Below are 24,026 nucleotides of genomic sequence, written 5' to 3'. Positions count from 1 at the left end.
GGGGGCTCGGTTGCTCTCAGCCCAGCACCGCTCAGTGGGAGTGAGTGAACAAGCTGTCTGGCTAGGGTTTAAACCACGACAGTTCTTTTGGTGCCCAGCGTGGGGCTCGAGGGTTGAGATAATGACAGATCTGTCCAGATTAATAGTCACTTGTCACAATGCTGATTTATTGGCTCTCAAGGTTGTTCCTCTTGATCTCACAGTTTCAGTATATCGTATCTTAACTTCCATCCGGTATTTGCTGTATTAGTGTTTTTCAAGTGTGGGGCTTGGGCTAAGGTTTTTGTCTCATTGTACTTTATGGTAATGACTTGTAATACAATAGAATCATTGATCATGAAGCTGATCTGGCTTATGTTCCCAGTGTGGTCACCACCTTTATACTTTGGGAGGTATATAATAGAAGTGCTTAGCAATTACACATTTTTTTTCTCCTTCTCAGGTGCTCAACCTGTGAAGGAGACATCCTTTTACGCTCCCAGTCCTCCCCCCAGACCATTTACATTTGAGAGTTTTGAAATTTTTGAATGGCCTTCTAATGCTGTTGAGACTTGTTTGCTGATGGTGATGGGAATCACCATGCTAGCACGCATACAGAGTGTGTTTTGCCCACGACTGATTTCAAGAGTTAAGCAGAGTCAGGTTTGGGTCTTGTCTGGGGTCCAACGACGATGTAGGAGGACCAAGAGATTTTCCCTGAGGCTGGACAGCCATGAGTGGCAGGGTGTGTGGGATAGTATGGGCAAGTATCTAGGTCAGTGGGCCCCTCCAGTACTTTGGAATTTCACTACCGAACAACTGCAAAATCCAGACAAATTAGTAAAACACTTAAATGAGGTGTGTGGTCATTCTGGCCATACCAGAGATGGACAAATCATGGCAACGTGCTGGGCCTTGTTCAACACTATCCAGCACCTTCAAAAGGAAAAGAATGTCGGTGGATCTGAGAGCAAAGCAACAGTCAGCGCAGCTACTCCAGCTCCAGACACAGCAGCTTCACCACCCCCAGTGACAAGTACAGTTGCTACTCAAAATTTGGCTGCAATGAACAGCGCAGTTACCCCAGCGGCAAGTACAGCAGCTGCTCAAACTTCGACTGCAACAGACAGCTCAGTTACCCCAGCTCCAAGCACAGCAGCTACACCACCCCCAGCAACAAGTACAGTCGCTACTCAAACCACAGTAATAATCACTGCAGCCAAACCAGAGGACCAATTCGTACCAATATCAGTTGCCCCTGTACACAAGAGAACAAGCAAAAAATAGGCAAGAAGGGTGAAGCAAGATGAAGAAACAATGAATTCACCACGCGCTCTAGCATCTGATCAGGAGTCATCATCACATGATGAAGAAGAAGAAGAAGAGGTAACTTCTCAACCTCGGACCTCAACCAAGAATATGCGAAAAGATTTTACCCGTCAACCAGGGGAGCACATCATCACCTGGTTACTCCGATGCTGGGACAGTGGGGCCGATGGTCACGAACTAGAAGGTACAGAAGCCAAGCAGCTGGGATCACTTGCTAGAGAAGGGGGAATCGATAAAACAATTGCAAGAGCTAAAAAGTCCCTCAGTCTTTGGAGGTGGCTCTTGGCAGCTGTGAAAGAAAGGTTTCCATACAAGGACGACGTTATGAGTCGTATCGGCCAAGTGGACTACTATAGACAAAGGCATCCAGTCTCTGAGGGAATCAGCCATTGTAGAGATGATCTATCACATCAAGCCGAATAACGGGGATACACCCATAGATCCAGATGAAGTTGAATGTACACGACCCATGTGGCAAAAACTTACACAGAATGCACCGTCATCATATGCCCATTCATTGGCAACAGTGACCTGGAATGACATAGTACCACTAACAGTGGATGAAATGGTTCATAAACTCTGAGAGTTCGAAGACAATCTCGCCCCTTCCATCATCTCAGCTGTGGAAAAACTGTCCCAGGACCTCAAACAATTGAGGGACGATCTATCTGATTTATCCAGCTCCTCACGTGTACAAACACACGTCTCAGCTATTAACAAAAGGCATCCTGTTGTTCAAGAGAGGAGATACAGGAGGTATACCCCACGGGGTACCCTATGGTTTTACTTGCGGGATCAAGGAGAAGACATGACAAAGTGGGATGGAAAACCTACTTCAGCTTTGGAGGAACGGGTGAGTGAACTGAAGAGGGGAGCCAAGACTGATCGTCCCATGAGAGCTACGGCTTCAGTCTCTGGTGAGCAGTTTCCCAGATGGAGTGGAAGAGCTGATTTTACTCCAGCTCCTGTGATAACGAAGAATAATCCCTTTTACCAAAGTGTCCAAAGCTGTGACGACCATTAGAGGGGCCCTGCCTCCAGCCAGGTGGACGTAGGGGGCAATCAGATTTACTGGACTGTGTGGATCAGATGGCCTGGCACATCAGTCCCACAGAAGTATAAGGCTCTAGTAGATACCAGTGCACAGTGTACCCTGATGCCATCAAGCTGTCAAGGGGTGGAACCCATCTATATTTCTGGAGTGACAGGAGGATCCCAAGAGTTGACTCTGCCGGAGGCTGAAATCAGGCTGACTGGGAGGGAATGGCAAAAGCACCCTATTGTGACTGGTCCAGAGGCTCCACGCATCCTCGGCATAGACTACCTCAAGGGAGGGTACTTCAAAGACCGAAAAGGGTACCGGTGGGCTTTTGGTATTGCTGCTTTGGAGACTGAGGAAATTGAGTAGCTGTCCACCTTGCCTGGTCTCTCAGAAGATCCCTTTTTTCCAGACTATTTTTCACCTTTCCAGCTGATAAGTTGCTGTTACAGTTAATTATTTTTGTGCTGATCAGTGGTATCTCAGGATGTCTCTGATGTTTAGGTACCCAGCTGCACTTCCCAAGGAGGTTTCTGATTCCCAGGCATAGTTCCAAGGCTAGCAGTTCCCAGACAGCAGGCATTCTCTCCGTCAGTATTTCAGCAGACTTCTGTTCAGTATTTTCACTGATCACTTTTGTGGCTGCTCCCATCACCGTCATACAAACACAGCTCTGAGGTTTTCTCCTACTTATCTCGTTCTCTTTTACAAACTGAGACTATCCTCATCACTTACATGAGTTTATCCTGTTTGTCTCCCTCAGCCTGCTGAGGTCTTCAGGGATGCTGGCTGAAAGTAATGTGCAACTGCTGATCATACCCACAGAAGGCAGTAGGTGGTGGCAAGTTAATACTAGTGCAGTGATAGCTGCACACAGATGCCAGGCCTCACTTTTGCCTATCACATAGCAGTGTTTGTTTACCAGAACTGAAGAGTGGTATAAGTACAACATAGTTTAGGAAGAGCAGACTGGAAAAAGTACTAAAACTGGAAATAAGATACTTACAATACATGCAACTACAGTTGTCAGTCTTTGATGGAGTCATCTTTTTCATAAAGCCTAAGTGGTATTAAACATTTTGATTCATACTTTGTTTTCTAAATGCACTGATTCCATGCCACCATTCGCAGACCTATAAAATACGGAGCCTGAATAGCTGGGAGAAAATATTAGGTGTTGACAAAAAGGAATTACTTTCAAGTAAAAATGAAGGTTTAGGAATGGCTTATTAAAAATAACATCAATTTTATGACTGCATCACTGAAAGAAGGGTTAAATAAATACTTTTCTGTGTTCTTGTGTTTTTCCATTGCAGTTGTACTCTAACCTAACAGCATGCCAAGCTCTCGGAAATATGTGTGTGATGAACATGAACTCACTGGGTTATTCAAGTACTGATGCCTGTGGTTTATTTCAGTATATTTATGTCAATACAGCAAGACTGGGCGTTGCTCATTCAATAGCCTTCTGGTAAGTGGCTTTTGCCATAACTTTTGGTCTTTAATAGTATTTTATGGAAATTATCATTCTAAATGTTCTTTGATGTGAAACATCATGTTTCTTCAGAGAAAACATTGTAATTCTTTTCAGGAGGCATAATCTTCCATGGCTGTATTATGGGGATCGACCAGGATTAGCAACCCAAGTGCTTGAGGCAAACAATTTCCCTACAATCTTCAGTTTTAAAGGAACAGATAAGGTAGGTGTTGGGTAGTAGACATAGGGAAGGTGACATTAGGAAGAGGATATAATCACATAAAGAGGTTTAGATTTGTTACAGATGTGGCTCTACAAAAGGTAATTTTTAGGCAGTTAGTGTAACAGAACTCAGTGTGAGATATTATGGAAGAGGAAGGCAATATTTATGTGAAAAATCTGTAGGTGAGGTGATTTTACTGACTTGCACTCGTTCACTCACACATTTGCTTTGCTCACGCTCTCATACCCACATTCACATAATGCCAAGAAGAACATTTCAATTAAAAAATATTATGGTTAAAAATAATAAATACAAATTAATAAAAATATTACTGTTGCAAATCTCTACAAGCTAAGTTGTATCAGAGATGGATTCAGTCTATTATTCCAGCCTTTTCCTCCTCCTACAGTGAATTAGGTGGAAAAAAAGAAAAGAAAAAAAGGAAAAAGAGATGAGGAAAAACAATCATTTCAATGTTAACAAAGTCGGTATCCATCCCTTAGAGGGATGAACTGCTTAAGTAGCTTGTTAACTGGCACAGTTTTAAGAAGGAATAAAACAGTAAATCAAATAGTTACATGTTTTATTTTACAGATTTGTTGTAAAAAATAGAATAATTGGGATGATTTATTCAAGTTAAACTAACCACAGAAAGTAAGTAGTCTAGTGATAACCTGTTTGCCAGTTACACCTCCAAATTTATCTTGTTTTCTTAGTGTCTCAAAAATAAAATAGTAAGGCTTTTTTTAGCCACATTCTTAAAAGGTTGTGTTTTAAATTAAACAGTATTGCAACGCAGCAGTTGTTTTAGCAACTAAAATACTTATTGTTCTTCCTAACACTGAAATTCCTGGAAGCCCTCAAGATCCCAGCCTGGAATACATTGGAAGTGTGCATAGATTTCTGATTAGTTTAGGGCATATCTATCTTTGTAGACGTTCCTTTGGGACTTTTTCCATGTCACCAGTGAAACTGTAGAAGAATGGTGAAGTATGGTTTTTTTTAAAAAACAAACCACCAAAACTGAGATTAAAAACATAAAATCAAAGGAGGAAAAAAATGCAGCATTTCGCTGAAAGTTTTAGGGAAGCCTCAAATGATGAGGCAACAGTCCCTAACATATTTATGTCTGCTTTATGGCAGTTTCATTATTTATCATTTTTCATCATCAGGATGTAAAGCTGCAATTTATTGCAGCCTCATTTGATGCTGCAGGAAACTTTCTTAAATGGCAAAGTTTGGAAGGAGGCATCTTACAGGTATGTTTGATTTAAATTGTCTTTTGTTGATACCATAACATTCTGATTGCCTTTAGCCAAACTGAGACAAAAGCCAAGATTTTGGTTACTACAGTAATGACAGTTCATAACTATAGAGCTAGAATAGCCCTTGATTCTTGCTCACAATGATCTTTATAAAATCAAAAGTATAAATTCAGCAATATTTCCTTCATCTATTGGACCAATATAAATTTGGCAGATTGAAAAGCTCTGAAAAACATCACTAGTCTTTAGAACTAAAAATCTCTTTCTTCCATTCAGTATACAGTTACCCATGTATTATTACTCCTCCTTTTCTTGTGGAAAAAAGTGTACTTTAGTTCCCAGTCCACAGGTGTTTGTAGATGATACTATGAGTATGTCCCTATTAGATGCTGCCAGCTGTTTTCACACATTATGGGCATGCCAAGCAAATCAATGGTTATGTCACTGTCAAGAGAGGTAGGAAAACTGTCTACCACCCATTTTCTTTCAGTTCTCTTGGAATATTTTGTTTGCTAATTTCTTTCAGTTTTTTATATAAAATGAACACTTTGGGCAGCATCTGCCTGGCTTTTTCATAACAAAAAGTTATAAAAGCTTGCTGGGATGCTTTATGTAGAGTGGTGAACACTAACTAAAAAATTCAAAGTACCTTTGGACATTCTGCTTTCATTTCAGTGGTACACACACATTGTACTTCAGCAGTATCATGCTATATAGATAGCGTGTGAAAAATGCAAATAAGCAAGTAGAAGGTGTAGTAGATTAATAGCAGAAATTGGCAGCTGCAAACGTGTTACAGAGAAGAATTTGTTCAGCAGTCCAGTGGCAATCTGGGCACTGTCAGTAATTCCCTTAAGCAGGCAACAACAGGAACACTAGCAAGAACAATTGGAAATTGTCTGTCCTCTTTTCTAGGCTCTTCATGTCACTCTTTGAGCGTGTCACTTTAAATGCTCCAGTATCTACAGATGAGCAGCTGACATTCAGGATTTAGATAATGACTGCTGTTTCTTTTGTGGTTGTCCCAGGATGAATTCTCCCTTATCTGCCTCTCAAATTTTAAGGGAAGATAGTGCCTGAGCAAAAAGATTACTAAGCCAGTTACTGTGCATAGAAAACTACATATTCTGACATAGATTTTAAGGTTTCTTGGGACACATTTATTTCCTGAAAGCAGACCATTTAGTAGCTATCAAAAATCAATGGGAAATGAATAGCTTTTCCATTTAAGACTTATTGATAAGACATCACAGTGCTAAAGCAATCTGCATAATTGTAGCAATTCCCAGAATTTCAGTTGCACACTAACAGAATTGTGGTTTATGTAAATTTTGACTTGATTTTCATTTGGGGAAGCTGGCTATGCCCTCCACTAAGTGCCATGCCCATTTAGTTAAAATTTGGCCCATTTTTCTGGGCTCTGCTTAGAACAACTTGTTCTTTTCAGAAAATGTAAAAGTTATGTTGAAAAAGGAAAAAAAAACTGCAAACTACTAATTGTCATGATAACTTTGGTCCTCTGAGAATGTCAGCTCTAGAAAAAGGGGACAATATGAAGGTGGAGTTCTGTTTTCATGTGATTCTTAGCTTTAGCAGAAGTCACTGATAAAGCTTGAGGCAGCACAGTGCATTGAACATTCTTGTAGGGTTGGGTGCTGCTCTCCACAGATCTCAACTTCAGTGATAGAACTGAAAAACACTCTGCAAGTATTTATAAGCTAAAGCAGCATTTTAAGAACACCAGTGTTAGTACAATCAAGAATTGCATTTACTCTTCAAGATTAATCCCTCTCTTCTTAAAAAAAGTAGAACAAAATATCTTTTTTCACAGTGAGAACTGTGAATACATTAACTGGTTGGGCTACATGTAAATACTTTTCATGCAAGAAAATACCTTTGATTTAACCTAATCATAATTATGTTTTGTGCAGCTTTGTCCTGATACGCAAACTAAATTGAATGCAGCTTATGCATTTGGAACAACTTACCAACAAAGTGTAAGTAAGAGATAAAATGCTATTCTGAATTTTGAATGAAGTTTTTTTTTATACATCATCAGTAATTCAGTGGCTATTGAAGGACCTCTGGAGCTTAGCCATAAGCTGCAACATGGATTTCTTCCTCGTGAAACTGTTGCTTATTTTAATTTATTATTGACTGAAATAAATGTAGTTTTAAAAAATTATTTAAGTGTACATCATAAAACGTGTTTACTGCATAAGATAATCAAAATTAATTGAACTGGCATTTGTGTTAGTGAGCTTGTGTATACTTAGATGCTAAATTCAGTCAGCCATAGACGTGGTTCTGACAATCTGTCTGGGCAACCTGCACCACTGCTTGGTGACACTAACAGTGAAAAAGTGTTTCCTGATGCTTAGAGGGAGCCTTCTGTTTCAGTTTGTGCCTGCTGCCTCTGATCCTGTCACTGGGCCCCTCCCTTCTAGTATTTGTAAACATTGATAAGTTCTGCCCTGAGCTTTCTCATCTCCAGGCTGAACCATCCCAGCTCTCTGAGCCTTTCTTCATAGGGTTGATGCTCCAGTTCCTTCATCATCTAAATGGCCTGTGCTGGACTGTATCAAGTATCTCCGTTTCTCTCTTGTACTGGTGAGCCCAGAACCAGACACATTACTGTGCAACTCCAGTGTTCATGCTTCTTGACTTCTGTGTTTATGCTGTTTCAAATTTTATGTCTGTGAAAGAGCTTCCTTCTCAGCATCAGTCATTCTGGTCTTTCCGATAATTTCCAAGGGGTTTGTATAAAATCATTAGGATATTGTAATTACTTGCAAATAGCTGGAATGCCTCGTCTTTTGTGAAGAAGTGGGACAGATTGCGCAATGATCTTGAAGGACAAGAATCCACAACTTGAGAAAATCTTTAAATGGCTAAAGTGGTATTTTTATTTTAATGTTTGTTTCTTACAGTGCAAAATTTCAGTGTCCAAGATTTTATTGGATTTTGCTAATCCAGTTTTTTATGACTTATTCCTTGAATATAATGGTGACAATGGACAACAATATCTTTGGGACGTGCCAGTTTTAAATTTGAATCTTCAGGACAGTGAAATATTTGTTAATCAAGGTAAGACTGTCATAGTAACATTTTGTGAATTCAAATAACTTTTGACTAACTTCAAATAGAAAGAATTTGTATTAATTACTGTTAGTTGTTTAAAAGATGCCACAACACATCATCATAACTTGTTTCTGTTTTAAGAACTTAATATTTTGTGGGCAGGTTTTCATGCTGTTAAGTGCAAACTTTGCTTGCATACACCAGCCCAGTCAATTGATTTCATTATGTATTTGTTTAAGTTGGAAGTAAGTAATTTTACATCCTGGATACAGTTAGATGTATTATACAGTTATATGTATCCTTTCTAGTAGATTTCATTCTCTTTGTGTGTTGAATTAGTTGCTTACATATTATGGGACTGTTGTGGTTTTTTAAAGGCAGTAATATGAACAGCTGGCTTCTGACTCGTCGATTTTTTTTGGTGGATGCGCTAAGTGGAAAAGAGAATGATTTGGAAAAACTACCAAGAGTACTTCGGATTGCTAGTAAAATAACAATAAGGTGATTAGTTGCATATAATACATAGTACATAGAAAATACAGTAGATCTTGTGCAGTCTGCATTTTATTGTCATAAAAGAAAGTTGTTTTATTATGTTATTTCTAATATGTCCTGTGTTGCTTTTTCCATTGTATACTTGGAAATAGCAAGAGTTTCCATCGGTTGTTCTAATGAGTGGGTTAGCAAACACAGCATTGACTTGTGGGGTTTAAAATTACTGTGATTACTTTCCAGGTATGATGGATCACTGTATGTATGCATAATGCAAGGTAGCAGGCATTCATTCATCTGGAAAGACCTAAAAACTCCTGTTAATTCTTTTTCAATGTGTATGTTGCTGACTCTATGAGGATGCTGCTTCATACTCTATATTGGTTTTTTGCAGTATTTTTACAAACTGTTGCATATTCTGTTATACAATCCAGAATAGGCTTCAGAGAAGTCCTTTAACTGAAACTGTGAGACTACCTTCTAGGATCATTACTGATGGTTAATCTCTGCTGGAATATGTTTTGGAAGAATCTTTTTTTCTCCTTCTTTATGTAATGTCTTTTTCTAAGATGGCAGTTTTAAAAATTGAGCTCTCTGTTTTTCTTTAGCTCTTCTTCACAACTTATTAGTTAAAAAGATGGCTGAGTAGCACAGAGTATTGATCCATACAAGTAACCATCTTGAAGATTAATTTAATGTGCCAACTGCATTTGCTAAGAATTACATACTACATTATTTAAAAAAAATAAGGATTGCTTATGTATCTTAGGAGAACACCCTTCCATCTCACCCCTTTGAAAAAATCAACAGGCACATAGGAAAGGTCATTCTGTAGTGTTTTGAGAAAAATTACCTTTTGGAATTGACTTTAGTTGTGGCTGTTGTAATGTGAGCAGTAGGTAAAGATTGATTCAGGTATTTTCTTACAAATAAATAATGTTCCTGAGTTTTTTCTTTTTATGTATATAAGTCCATGCCTTCACACACTCCTGGTGCTTTTAAAATATGAATTGCCATGTCATTGAGTTTGTAACTCACATTTTATTGATCAGGTTGCTCTTTCCTTTTAGTATTTTCTTATTAGTACAATTTCAGTTAGTACTTTCCAAGCAGCTCATCCATTTTCTGTATTAAAAATAATACTCTGTTTATATTGCTGCAGTATTCGTCTGGCATCCCATAATCAGAGAGGAACTATCTACCCTCCTCTACTTACTATTGCTTACACAGACGTGCTTGTTGAAAACCCTGAAACCCAAAGTGTGATGGTGAGATCTTCGTGGTATCTTAATTGAACTGATTTGTTAATCATACTTTTCAAACCAAAGTCAAAAGACGTCTTAGGTTAGATAGATACTTAAGCTAAAGGGAGCAATTTTGGTGCTACACAGCAATTTGTATTTCAGTCAAGCTGGAAAAGAAATGGTGTCTGAGCTATGTAGAGCTCACTTTATGATTTTGCGTATTTGGCGTAATTACATTGAGGTTGCTTTTAATCAACACCGATGAAAGGGCAAGTGTCAAATCTTTGGTGTCTCCTCTCAGAAGGAAAAAAATATGCATATTTGGAAGGATTGTGATTAGGTACAGCTAGTAACTTGCAGGTAGCAGGCATCCATCCCCAGCATTACTGTTGGTAAAATCTGCACTGAGCATAGCAGAGCATATGCCAATACTAAGTTTGGCATTGTAGCACAATAGGTTGTATGTACGCAGTAAAAGAAAATAGGTGTTGTATAATAGCTCTAGACGGGAATTCCCACCAACTAAAGTGTGAAAACTCCCATTGTCTGTAATGGTTGTAGCATTTCAGAATTGCCATGCATATTTACTTTTTGTATCTTAATATTCAGGTTTCCTTCTCAGTCAGTTATGAGATGAATCAGTCAGAAGCTCAGGTTCAGACTGATGTAAGTTGTGTTTCCCTTTAATTCATCAATATAATGATTTACTTATGTTTTGTGTTTTTTAAAAACATCTGCCAATAACTTTTCATTCTCTTCAGATCACACTGGGTGTGTTGGGTGGGCTCGCAGTGTTATGGTCCCTTCTCAAGACTGCAGGCTGGAAGAGACGCACAGGAAGCTCTGTAATTGACTTGCAGGTATGAACAGCTAGCAACCTAAAAAAGGAGATATCTTCCTCTTTTTAAAGAGACCTTTGCTATCATTCCCAGTGATATAACCGTTCTGTTTCTTAAGGCAACTGAAATAATTTCTAGCCTAGCTGCATAGATATGTGACTTGAGGAAGTAGGTTTTTTGCCTTTTTTTGGGGTAGGAGGGGGGTTCTGATTTTGTCATTTAAGAAACACTTTTGCTAAAAATCAAGGTATTTACAGAACTGTTCTGATCAGTTGAGTGGACTTACTGTTCAGATTAATTCTCCTTTGAACAAAGGCCAGCATGCAGGATTTTCAGATACTGAATGTACCGTAAATATATGACGACAGTAGAAAAAGTTTGTTCAAGCTTCTTTTCAGTACTAGAGTTTCCTGTAGTGTGATGACATTTTATATGAATGTGCATATACATTATTTGATTGGTTTTACAGATCTCTACAGTGTGTTTTTATAATTGCAGACAGTTTTGAAGTTCTTACTGTTTTATGCTGGAGACCTTGCCAACGTTTTCTTTGTCACCACAGTGGGCACAGGGATTTATTGGCTTGTGTTCTTCAAAGTAAGTGTTTTTCCAGATTTGGGGGTTATGAAAACCTATTAATATTGCATATATTTTTACACAAGAATTAATTTTCTTTCTTTTTTCTTTTTTCTTTTTTTTCTGGTCAGACTGTTGAGGCAAGTTCTATATCATATCCTGTTTCGTGTGCTGAAATTTCTCTGTTGACGTGTTTCTTTTCCTTAGGATTCATTGTACTTGCATTCTGCTTAATAGTCACTTCAAATATTTTACGAATTCCAAATGATTGTGCATTAAATATTGATCTGTTTCTGCAGAATGTTATTTGCTCTTAAGCACTTAGTACTTTGTTATTTATGCCATCCATACTATTTCAATATAACTTCTCAATTATAGGGTCAGCAGTTTGTCTCTGTCCTTTTACCACTTCCATCTCAAGAAGAAGATTTTGTTACATACATAGCATGTGCATTTAGTTTAAAGGTAAATATTTTTTTGCTCAGGCATTAAAGAGATTTCAACATATGCTTCTGTATATTTTCAGTAGGCTTGTTTTTAAACATCTTGTAGAGTTCATTTTATTGGTGTATAGATGTAAACAATTATTTTACTCTAAGAATTAAGTAATTTTCCCATAGAAATTTGTTTTGTGGAGTCTTTATATGGAAGCAAATGTCTAAGGAAGATGATCTATGGAAAATTATTCTTTCAAGGTTAAAGGTGTAAAGAGACCAAATAATACCATATCAAGCAAGCTAGTGCTTTCTTTTAAAGCAGAATGTAAGTGCTGCCAATTCCTTATTAAAAGGAAGACATTAGAATAATTATGTTCAAACATACTTGTAGAATTCCAAGATCAGTATTCTGTCTTCATGGGATATACAAGTATTTTATTAATTATGGGTATTATATTGCATTGGAATTCATAATACATGCTAATAGGTTATGGGAAAATAGTCCTCTTTTTTTTTATGTTTAATGAATGACTTGTGCAAGGACTGTTTCTTCATCTTTGTCTATATGCTTTTGCTGTCCTTACTTGTTACATTTCTCCTTTTTCTTTCTTAGGCTCTGCAATTCTTACAACTGCTGGTTTCACAGCTTACTATAGACATTTTCTTTATTGACTGGGAAAGACCTAAGAGCAGAGTTGTTAAAGGAGTTGAAGGTAACTCAAACTTTGCTTGTTTGGATAGCCAGCTTTGGTTAAGTTCAGATACGCTATCAAGTATTAAATTTCAGAGCTTTATTGTATGTATTCTTTTTAGGTGAAGGTGTTATTAAAAGTGCTGCTGCACCTGTGAGCATATGGAGGACCTATTTTGTAGCAAATGAATGGAATGAAATTCAGACAGTGAGGAAGATAAATCCTCTGTTTCAGGTGTTTGCAGTTCTTTTTTTTCTGGAGGTACTGTTATTACTATTATTATTGTTATTAAGTTTTTATGATTCACAACAAGATTGTAACATAAGGGTCTGTTTTTTAACTCTTGCGTTCTCTGGGTAACCTTCAAGTTCACCTGAAAACATATAACTTTGTAAAATAATTACTTTAATACATTTTTAAATTTATATGTATAGGTCATTACAATAATTTATTAAGGAAGACTTGGGGGAAAACAAAGCAACCCAACCATTAATTAGCTTAGAGACCTCTGTTGGTTTTGTTTGGGTTTTTTTAAGGTAATGAGTTATCCTAAGTGGCTTAAGAGACTGATAAATCTGTGTACACACTCAATTCCTTATTTGCCTACTGGCTCCCTCCTGCATCAGTCAACAGCTTTATTTCAAGTTTCATATTTATCTGAACTGAAGTGACCTTTCATAAAGCAGGAAATGAAATGTGCCAGTTCTGTTCCTGATGGCATAACACAAGGCATTATGCCTTCAGATACAGCTTAAGGATACGTGAGAAATTGTGCTTTAGCTTTTTAAAAACATACTGTTTTGCTTCCTCTGCAGTTACTAAGTGCTATTACTTAGTGAAGTATTCTTAAAGCATGTAGCATATAGTTGTTTATGTGAGGTTCTTACATATTTCTAATACATTTTTATAATTTTTTTTTATTTTCTATTTTTCTTTATAATTAAATACAGTAAATACACCCAAGCTTTCCTCATTCACTACATCAGTAGTTTTGCTGTTGGTAAACACAAGCCAGGACCAACATAGGTGCCACATTGCAAGGAAAGAATGGGAAAAAAGAGAGCATGCATTCCCCAAACTAATCTCATGTTACTCTGCTTAAGCTGCTGGTATTACCGCAAGGGAGAGGCTACTCTTAGTACAGACAGATTATCATCTTGCTCTATAACTACATCTATGAATTTCCCTCTGAAGAATCCCTTTCTTGCCACTGATAGTGGAGAAGGTCATGAAAGATAACTAAATAGGCTAAATCAGTGTTTGTGGAAACCTCAGATAATCTTCATAACTTTCATTGCTATGCTGAAGATTCAAGCTCAGTTTCCCTAGAAGTATAATGCACAGGGGCAGATATGGCAATCAGCTGCTTACTACAAGAGGGAACTTCTGTAATGCCTAAAGCCCATCTTCTTGGGTTAGCAGTTTTAATAAAGTGACTGTTCCATTCTCATTAATCATTGTGACAAGCTGTAGGGTAGTAGAAAACAAGCCAGGAAAAGTAATAATTGGAGGAAGTTGGAAAGCATAAAAGAAGGAGTCTCCCTCCCCACAAGCCTTGTGTCTGGCACCAAAGTAGTCACTGGTTGGCATAGTCACTATGGCAGTGCTGCCGACATGGCTGGTGCAGGTACAGTTTGGCAGAAAAATGTGGCTTTTCAATACTGTACTGGGTCTGACTGGGGTGGAGTTTATTTTCTTCACAGCAGCCCATAGGATGTTGTGGCTAAAACAGGGTAACACGCCAGTGTACTGCCTGTTGCTGAACAGTGCTTGAACAGCACCAAGGTCCCCAGCGAACAGGCTGGGGCTGTGCAAGAGGCTGGGAGTACAGCCAGGCCCCCAGCTGATCAAAGAGGTATTCCATACGATATACCATTATGCTCAGCAGTAAAAATGGAAGAGAGGGATTTTCTGGGAACTGGCTGAGCACTGGTCTACTTGTCAGAGATCGTTAGTGATTGCCTTTTGTCAGGGTCCGGTTGGAGAAAATCCTAGTGCCGGACCCTGTTTCAGTTCATGATCCCAAGAGTGAAATTAGGATGCAAATGAGGTCAAGTACTGTAATCGATTAGTACGTTTATTACAAAAGGACAATTATAAAAATGGGAAATTATTGTAATAAAGGGGACAGTGATAGGACAGATCGGAAAAAAAGGGAGAAAATGAAGAAAGGATTCGAGGTGCAGAGAGAGAGAGAGTCACCACCGTGGATCCAGCAGTATCCCGGGGATCCATTGTCCCCATTGTTGGTGGTAGGAGTCCTTCAGGGTTCATAGTCAATATTGGAGCAGAGTGTCCCCCAAGAGTCCGTCAGAGGTGGGTGTCCTCATGGAGGCATCCTTCTGGAGTCCCTGTGAAGGTACCCTGTGGAGTGTGTCTCGTGGAGCTGCCCTCTGGCCATGTCTCATGGAGGGTGTCCCTCAGGGTCCATAGTAGTCATCCTCACGGAGGTGTCCTTCTGGATTCATCCTCATGGCAGTGGTTCCTTGGCAATGTGTCTCTTGGTGATTACCTTTTCCCCCTTTTATTACAAGCTGGGGGAAGCACCTGTGTTCTTCATGTCACATATTGCATGTTCCTCGTGGACCAGTTTCCCAGGTCTTGCAGCCAGCTCTTGTCTGGGGACACACACACACACACAAACTCACACATACATGCACACGCACACACACGTCTGCAGCAATTCTTGGGATAATGGGCAGCAGTTCCTCACGCCAATCCTTGAGGTAACGGAGTCTTAGCTCTTTCCCAGTCATCGCTCAGGCAATGGATGGTGGAGTCCCACTTAAGCTCCTCACACCCTTCTCCCAGGCATTGGAGTCTTACCTCAACTCCTCCCACCCATCTCTGAGCAGTTTCTCAGACCAATCTTTGAGACAATGGACAGTGAAGTCTGATTTCACATCAGTCTCGCACCTTTGCACCACTTGTTGTGGAGGTTTTTTCACCTTCTTCCCTTTTCCTTGCTTCTTAAACTTCTTTATCTTGACCCACAAGTTTTCTTGCTTTTGTTTTTCCTGTTCCCAGTCCCACTGTGGGGGTTAAACCCACCACAAATACGTTTCCATGCAGCTGTGGTTCTGAATAATGTACACATATTTCTTACCTCTGAAGTGTTTCAAGATGTGGTGTTTCTCTTCCCTCTTTTATTTGGGAACTTTTTCTAGATTCTTTATTTAAAATAGAGTTGGCCATAAAGACAGTGTAGGGAAATATATTTCTGTTCAACAAAACAACTGGAATATATAGGACCAAAAAGGTGAAATTTGGCAGAAATAATATCCCTATGCAGTCCAACAGTAGAATCATTTGGAGTTTTTCAGTAAAAATCAGTGTTGAGTTTTCAGGAGATTTAGGTGCATATATTTTTTAATTTCTGTATCAAAACATATACATACAGTTTATGTTTTTAATCATGTTTCTCAGTAATAACACTGGATCACGCAATTGGGCTCTATCATAGTGAACATGCTACTATTCCCAGGTCCATTTTTCCTAATTTGTAATTCGTATTTCCTGTTACAATGGAAACAACAGTGTCGTAATTAATACTGTTCATTGCCGCATGTTGTTCATTGGTCTTCTTAATCACTTCAGGTGGTGGGATTTTCAAACCTGGCTTTAATGGATTCTTCTTCCAGTCTTGCAAGAAGCAGTGAGAGTTACATAGCTCCTTGGAGCCGCATTTTAAGATTTGGTGTGTCTGCTGCGGTCTGGTTAGCCATTGCTGGCTTACAGGTATGGGAAACACATACATACTGAATTGTGATTTCCAGGCTGGTTCTTAGAAGCTAGAATATATCACTAGGCCATCCATACTAAGTGTCACAGTACTGGGTATATTCTTAACTGGTTTGCTTGGTTTAGACTTTTAGCTGCTTTAGCATGGTACACCGTTAGAACTCGAAATGCATCTTGTGAGCCATGAGACATCATAGTTTGTAGCCAGAATTTTAATCCTCTCAATGATGTGAATTTATGCTATTACTATGGCTTGTTTTAAACAACTTTGGAGCATCCTGTCCATGGCAGGGGGGCTGGAACTAGATGATCTTAAGGTCCTTTCCAACCCTAACTATTCTATGATGCTATGATCTCCAAGTTCAGAATGGAAAGCAGGTTATTGCTACAACTTTACTTCTTAGAGGAAAGATGTCAATCACATTTCATAGACTCTGTTTGCAATAGTGGCCATTATGGAAGTCTGTAATGTGTGGGTGTTAAACTGTGCAGTTAACTGCTTAATAAAGTCAGATCTGATGAACTAACAGAACAAAAATTGGTTGATTTTATTTCAGATTATATTTTTTTCTGTGTGTTATGAAAGATTTATTGAAGATAAGATAAGCCAGTTTGTTGATTTGTGTTGCGTGAGCAATGTAAGTATCTCCATCTCATTTGTACAGTGGCATTTTTAATAGAATAATACATAAGATAGTTTTAAGAATATTCAATAATATTTATTAATTTAATTTGAGATTGCAAGCTAACAGCCAAAGTAAGTGTTTCTTTCAGCTAACTTTATTGGTGCAATCTACAAGAAAATTTCAGTTTAACTTTAAATGGAAAAGGATTTGGGAACTATAGGTATCAGCATGTTCTTCTAGGTGTGTGATTTTTAAGTTGTTTATGAATTTAAGTTGGTTACATTTGCACATACAGAATTTAAAAGTAACAAATCATGACAGAATTTGCTGCCCTTCTGTCCATTGGTTTGCATTTTAGTACTTTTGTCGTATAGCCACAGCTGTCTTGATATTAGTTTATACCAGTTTCTGCTCCTATCTTGTGATTGTCCCTCAATAGCTGACCCTCATGATTGTCCCTTTTGGACGGTTACCAGCTTTTTCATGCATTTTCACTTGAACACATCTAAACTGCTTTGCTTTCTCTAGTTTTAATATGGGTCTTGAAGCTTTGCACTGCAGGAATTCCTTTTTAACCAAAGAAGAGTGCAGTCGGAACAGGTTGGATTGTCTCATTTGTACAGAACTTTTTAAAATACAGAGATTAACCCCTTTTATCAGCCTTTCCAGCCTTGGTGATTCCTCTTCTGTGAAACACCCATATAGTGCATGGGTTGTCAAGAGATTCAGGGGTTTATGTGATATATATAAACATTCTATCATACTGAATGAAATTCTGTTAAATAGAGTCTCCTAGAAACTCAACTGGAATCATGCATGTGTATTATGTATCACAGACATAATTTTTGAATCAAAATAAAAGTTAGTAACTTCGTTTTCATTTTTTTGGCTCTGGAATTAAGTAGTGATCCTTGTTGATAAACTAAACTTGAAGCTGGTGTGTGTTTATAGTTAAACATAGATAAAACTTATCAGTAGAAGAGTTACTAAATCTTTTTCTCCCATATTTATTTTGGTACCTGTCTACTTGGTATATGTAGAAGGTCTGGCTGGTCTCCACTGGGAATTCAAGCATTAATAATAAAGTTATAATTTTTAATTAAACTATACTTCTTTTCCCCCATCTCTTTTAGATTTCAGTGTTTCTCTTGTCACACAGCTGCTTTGGTTATTATATCCATGGTCGCTCTGTGCATGGACATGCAGATACCAATATGGAAGAAATGAATAGGAACCTAAAGAGAGAAGCAGTAAGTAAAAGTACTAAAGTTTACACCTGCTCTAGTTATTTATTTTATAAAAATCCCCTACATCTTTGCATTATGGATCTGCATGTGTGCATTGCGTTGCACCAAGCTGTGATACTTAAAAGATACCACCTATTGGTATGTGTATATAATTCTTTTAACTAGCTCTTTACTATTTCTTCTTCTGATACTTCTTCATATTCCATAGATAGATAATTTCTGTTTATCTAAGAAGCTTTTTTATGTATTTAAGAACCTTCTTTTTTGATATTGAAGCTTTTCATAAGCGCATGGCTTTCCTAATAGAGAAACATTTATTTTTGCAATAAATTCTTTTTTTTATCTCTTCTCCTGTGGTGGTATAACTTATTCTTTACTAAAATTAATTTCAGAAGTATTTTTTTCTAGCTTTTCATATGTTGTACCTTTACTGTGAGGTCGGGCAAATGTGAAATGTCTCATAGAAGATTGGTGCAATTTGCATTAAATTCCATGACATCTTGCAGCTTTGTAGGGACAAGCTAGACAAAGTATATTGCTATTTCAATGATAAACCATCAGAAAAAAAAAAAACTATAATCATGTGAAAATTAAACCTCAAACATTGAAATATATAGGAATCTCTTTATTAATATAATTTGTATAGGTGTTTTCCTGTATTTTTTTTCCTAATTGCTTAGTTCAATATGATTTTTGAAAAGCAGGTTTTTCCCTATGGAGGTACCTAATTTTCTGTTGTTTTTTTTTGGGGGGGGGGGTAAATTTATTAAATGTGGCTTGAAAAACATATGGAAAAAGTCAGGATCCAAAGCACAAAAAAATCAGGACAAGTATAGAATAAATGATAAATATAAAAGAAAGGGCTTCAGAGTGGATGACAAAAGATGTATTAGAAGGTAATGAACTGAACACAGTTTAAAAGAGGAATATAACTTTGTGACAGCAGGGGTCAGGATTTCATGTCCTATGAAAATCTGGCTATAATCGAACCAAGAGTGCAGTCAATTCAAATATTTAGTATTATGTGTACATGAAAGAGAGGAAATGAAAAGCTTTTGATTTTGGGAGGTCTATGAATGAAACAAATAATGTTTTAATAATTTACAGTTGCTTTAATTGTATAGGAAAATCTGTGTAGTCAGAGAGGTCTGTTACCAAACACAGATGGCCAGACATTTCAGATGTCCATTTCAAGAAAAGTGCGACTGCACTATGACAGGATTCATGAAACCCTGACAAGAGTAAGTGAGATACTTGTATTTTGTTAATGTTATTTGAAATATGTAATTTTTCCACTGAAGTCATGGCCATGTTATATTTCAGAGACGTGGTCCTGCTAGGCTTTTGGACTCATCTGCAAATACTTTTGAACAAAGCACAAGGGCATACAACACCATGAACAAATTTCTCAGTTCTTTTATTAATCACGTATGTATTTTGACATTACTGTATTAAGGAAAAAGGCTAAGTATTGTAAATCAGACTGTAATTTCTGTTAAAGCATATGTGCTTAAAGATTTGTTGTTAAAGACTGGAACAGTGCTTCATTCAAGAAAAATAACTGGAGTACTGTCTGAGAGTACAACCTGTTCTTAAAAATTACAAATCCTTTTTTGTTATGTACTTATTTTTGTCTTTGAATAGACCAGTGCTTTTTTTCATTCACAAAATGAAGCTATACTTCACTTTGTAACAAGTACTTTTTCTTTGAAGTCATAAAACAACAAGTATTGTTTTTCCTTTTCTTATAGGCTCATAAAGAAATGGATTATATTGTCAAAGATAAGTTGCTGTTTGAACGGATTCTTGGCATGGAGTTCATGGAACCCATAGAGAAAAGTCTTTTTTACAGTGGTAAAAACATTTGCAACTCGGTATTTGTACTGTTATAAGTATGTTGGTTTCTGTGTAGCATTTTTTCCCAGAATTTACAATCTAAACCGGACTTTAGGGAAGGAGGGGTCATTAAATGATCGCTTGTGAGGGAGGGACTGAAGAGAAGTTCTCCAGGTTACAGAAACCCTATTTATATTTTGTCACTCAATTGCAATGATTTTTCTCTTAGGCAACTGAAAAGATGCTCTGTAGAGATGGGCATGTGTTTATGAAGTGCTCCTTTTGACTTGCTGTCTGGATCCAATATGCACCTTGGAAATGGCAAGAAGACCCACAATATTTAAATAGCTTCATGCTATTTTTTAATATATAGTACCAAATTTCTCACGAAACAACTAAAAGTACAGAAAGACAATTTCTTTATAGAGGATATTGATCACAGTGAGGACGTTTTAGTGGAATACTTGATGTTAATACACCACACATCTTTGCAGACTCCACTAAGTAATTTGGGTTCTTTAATATTTTATTTTGATGCTTTTTAAGTATTGCTAATGCTTACAGCAAAAAATTAGTATTCCAGCAGAAATAGGGGTGACACCAGTTCTGATTCTGCTCCCTGGAGTTATGCAAGGTCAGTTAGACTTGGGTTCTCCAGTGCAACATCCTGAATCCTAGCCCTATGCTAAACTTAGCCGTAAGGGTCTTCCAGGTGAGCGGTACATGTGTTAAAAATAGATTTAGTGAACATTCTTGACCATATCTCAACCTTCAACCTAGGTTCCTAAATCAGAACCTCTGGAAGATTGATGCTGTGGAACATCCAAGGCTCTAAAAACCTTAACCTATTAATAATTACTGCCAGGTGACCAATACCTGCATCACTGGTATCCTCATCCAGTGTTAGGTCCCCCACTTCCCCAACTTCATCCAGGTTCTGAAACCCAGAATCGTGTTTTCCTCCTACTAACAGATGTGGTCTGTATCTGGACTGGTATCCACACTACAGTGAAATATGAGCTATAAATTTAGGCCTGATACCAGTCAGCTTCTTCAGTTCCTGAGCTGTACAAAATCCATCAGAAATCTGTGAAAACCTCAGTTCAGACCCTGATTCTACCCCTAACCATAAACATGGCTATCACCTGCATGAAAACTAAACATTAGCTAGTGATCTAAGATGATGCAAGCCCTCATTTTGAGACCCTCAAGTACTTGGTTCTCCTGCCTCACTGTTACTTAGAATTTATAAATTCTAAACCTTATCAGTAGTGTAATCCAATCCATAGCTATTACCAGATAACTATTACACATCCTAAATATGTCATTATTCTTATATAACAGCAACTGCAGATTATATCACTGAGCTGTGCAGAGCTTTTCCTGTTTTATGACACTGGGGCTGCAAAAGCTGAAGCCTAATTTGAATTTCAAACCTTGCTGTGTAACCAGTAATGCAGCACATGCTTTCCAACAAGCTATGGTTGTAGTCTGGTATTTTTGGTCAGTTTAGATGTCTGAGCTACACCTAATTCACTAAAGGCTTGGGCTCTCCTCCCCTGTCATGGTGAAGCATATCTTTAGTAATAAATGTTCCCAGATAGCCAGTATCTGCCTTATAACTAGGACTTGCTTCAGCCTTAGTCTGTGTTTCCACATCTTGCAAAATCATAGAATAGTTTGAGTTGGAAGGGACCTCTAAGGTCATCGAGTAGAGGCCCCTGCAGTGAGCAGGGACATCTTCAACTAGATCAGGTTGCTCAGAGCCTTGGACCTTGAGTGTTTCTAGAGATGGGGCATCTCTACCACCTCTCTGGGCAAACTGTGCCAGGATTTCACCACCCTCATTGTAAAAAAAAAAAAAAATTCCTTATTATCTAGTCTGAATCTTCCCTCTTTCAGTTTAAAACCCACTTCCCTTGTCCTATCACTTACAGGCCCTCTTAAAATCTGTACCCAGCTTTTGTATAAGCTTTCTTTAGGTACTGGAAGGCTGCTCTAAGGTCTCTCTGGAGCCTTCTCTTTTCTAGGCTGAACAAGCCCAACTTTCTCAGCCTTTCCTCACAGGAGAGGTGCTCCATCCCTCTGGTCATTTTTGTGGCCCTCTTCTGGACCTGCTCCAACAGCTCTGTACCTTCCCTGTGCTGAGGGCCCCTGAGCTACATGCAGTTACTCCAGATGGGGTCTCACCAGAGCAGAGGGGCAGGATCACATCCTTTGACCTGCTGGTCACACTTCTTTGGATGCAGCCCAGGATATGATTTGCTTTATCAGTGATTCCAAAACCCTATTCTAAACCCCAGGTCTACTTAGCCATAAATATTGTCAAGTATGCAATGGCTGAGTTAGAATTAAGTGTATAAGCATGATGTGATATCTTCAAATTGTGCATTAGTCAACAAAGCTTTGGTCTTTTGACTGCCATTGTTTCAAAATTCGTAATCCTAAGCATTGATATAAATGTATTCTTTGATAGTTTAGACTGCCACGGTTCCCAGTGTTTTAAATACAAATCAGGATTTCATGGCAGTACTTACGCAATTTGTAATAAAAACATGCTGTTTCCAATAAGACTTGCCACAGACATTTTTCTGAAAAAGGGAAGAAAGTGTTGCTTTCTCTATCGAAAGTGGTGCTTTTTGATAGAGGAGTGGGTAAGTGGTCTAGACTACTTCTGCTATGAAAAAGGTATTTTAAGCTTAAAAGACCCATTTTTTTGTGAAACTGCTTATCAGTGAACAAAGATAATGTCAAGCTTTCCTTTCTTCTTATCAGCTTTCTCAGTGTGCACTGCTGAACTCCACGAACTTGCACTTCACAGAAATAATGTTTTTGACAAGTATTTTCTTTCTGTAGATGAAGGACAGTCCTTCAGTGATGTTCTCTATTACGGCAATGAGACAACGCTGCTCATCTTTGATATTCTGTTTTTCTCTGTTGTGGATCTGGCTTCCCAGAGTTTTGTCTTAGCAGCTATTCTAACCTATTTGCAACAAGAGGTAAATTTCAATTGAAGAACACAGTCATATTTTAAAAGCCTGGGTTAGTGTGGCAGTATAAGCAGTTAACTACATAATTAAAGCAGTAAGTCAGCAATATGTGGTGACAGAGGACTATACTGAGAGCTTATAAAATAGGGGTTTGATGTGATTTTTTTGTCAGAAAGGCTTGTGAGAAATTTTTATTCACATGCCTGTCAGGAATAAAGAGGCTACAAATAACCTTCAATAGAAAACACGAATATCTGTTGGGATTAATCACACATAATTATATCATATTTCAGGGTGGAGATACAGAAATGTTTCGAAAGCACTGAAGGGAGTTAAGCACCTAATTCATTCACGTTATTTACAATTTAAAGATAATACGAAGTTACTACTTTATGTTAGTTACTGAAACATTCTGTTCTAAGCATTTCTTCATTAATACATTTTTTTCTAAAATATTCTTAGATATTCAGGTTTATTCGTAGTACACTTGGGCAGAAGAATTTGGCATCCAAAACCCTGGTGGATGAAAGATTTCTCATCTAATTAAGAAGATGGAAAACTTTGTTGAGGAGTTCATGGTGGATGTTATGTCCATGACCAAAGTATCTCTGACTGCAGATTAATTCTAGTGCACTTTTCAATAATAATAGTGTGATGTTTTTGAAAAGGGTAATTTTTTATATTGTGTGCTATTAAACTTTATTTTTGTGTATTTACAAATATTTTTTGAATTTATGAACGCTAAGCCATAGGCTGTTAAAGGAAAGGCACATGAAAATAAGAAGTAAACTTAAGTGTTGTTATTAGTAAAATAAGGTAAATATTTTCTGATGGTTTTTGGTAAGATAGAGACTGCGCCCTTTTTTTTTTCTGACAATCGCTTACATCTTTTTTATTATTTTTAATTTATTTT

At 37.8% G+C, this 24,026-nt stretch overlaps 1 protein-coding gene across 3 annotated transcripts in view; it reads left to right on the top strand.

Moving 5' to 3' along the window:
- The window catches only part of TMEM67 (transmembrane protein 67), a 33,588-nt gene extending 9,714 nt beyond the window's left edge, over nucleotides 1-23,874 (top strand). For 2 of the 3 annotated variants that reach the window (XM_061448097.1, XM_061448095.1), the window contains exons 8-28: nucleotides 3,664-3,818; nucleotides 3,939-4,047; nucleotides 5,220-5,306; nucleotides 7,244-7,309; nucleotides 8,243-8,399; nucleotides 8,771-8,894; nucleotides 10,048-10,153; nucleotides 10,739-10,795; nucleotides 10,891-10,989; nucleotides 11,467-11,565; nucleotides 11,923-12,009; nucleotides 12,595-12,694; nucleotides 12,795-12,934; nucleotides 16,271-16,411; nucleotides 16,972-17,052; nucleotides 18,174-18,290; nucleotides 19,412-19,528; nucleotides 19,611-19,715; nucleotides 20,039-20,141; nucleotides 22,980-23,122; nucleotides 23,576-23,874. In XM_061448097.1, the coding sequence (XP_061304081.1) occupies nucleotides 3,664-3,818; nucleotides 3,939-4,047; nucleotides 5,220-5,306; nucleotides 7,244-7,309; nucleotides 8,243-8,399; nucleotides 8,771-8,894; nucleotides 10,048-10,153; nucleotides 10,739-10,795; nucleotides 10,891-10,989; nucleotides 11,467-11,565; nucleotides 11,923-12,009; nucleotides 12,595-12,694; nucleotides 12,795-12,934; nucleotides 16,271-16,411; nucleotides 16,972-17,052; nucleotides 18,174-18,290; nucleotides 19,412-19,528; nucleotides 19,611-19,715; nucleotides 20,039-20,141; nucleotides 22,980-23,122; nucleotides 23,576-23,656 (2,274 nt within the window). In that variant the 3' untranslated portion in view covers nucleotides 23,657-23,874. The remainder of the gene's footprint in view (nucleotides 1-3,663; nucleotides 3,819-3,938; nucleotides 4,048-5,219; nucleotides 5,307-7,243; nucleotides 7,310-8,242; nucleotides 8,400-8,770; nucleotides 8,895-10,047; nucleotides 10,154-10,738; nucleotides 10,796-10,890; nucleotides 10,990-11,466; nucleotides 11,566-11,922; nucleotides 12,010-12,594; nucleotides 12,695-12,794; nucleotides 12,935-16,270; nucleotides 16,412-16,971; nucleotides 17,053-18,173; nucleotides 18,291-19,411; nucleotides 19,529-19,610; nucleotides 19,716-20,038; nucleotides 20,142-22,979; nucleotides 23,123-23,575) is intronic. The other variant, XM_061448096.1, reaches the window with a different exon arrangement.
- The last annotated feature ends 152 nt before the right edge of the window (nucleotides 23,875-24,026 follow it).

The sequence above is a fragment of the Pezoporus flaviventris genome, unplaced genomic scaffold, assembly GCF_033815535.1.
Source record: "Pezoporus flaviventris isolate CSIRO_AGI_PZ_B2104156 unplaced genomic scaffold, CSIRO_AGI_Pfla_v1 ptg000007l, whole genome shotgun sequence".
NCBI classification, from domain to species: domain Eukaryota; kingdom Metazoa; phylum Chordata; class Aves; order Psittaciformes; family Psittacidae; genus Pezoporus; species Pezoporus flaviventris.
Note: the sequence above shows the minus strand (reverse complement) of the source record. Positions and strands in the feature narration are given on the sequence as shown.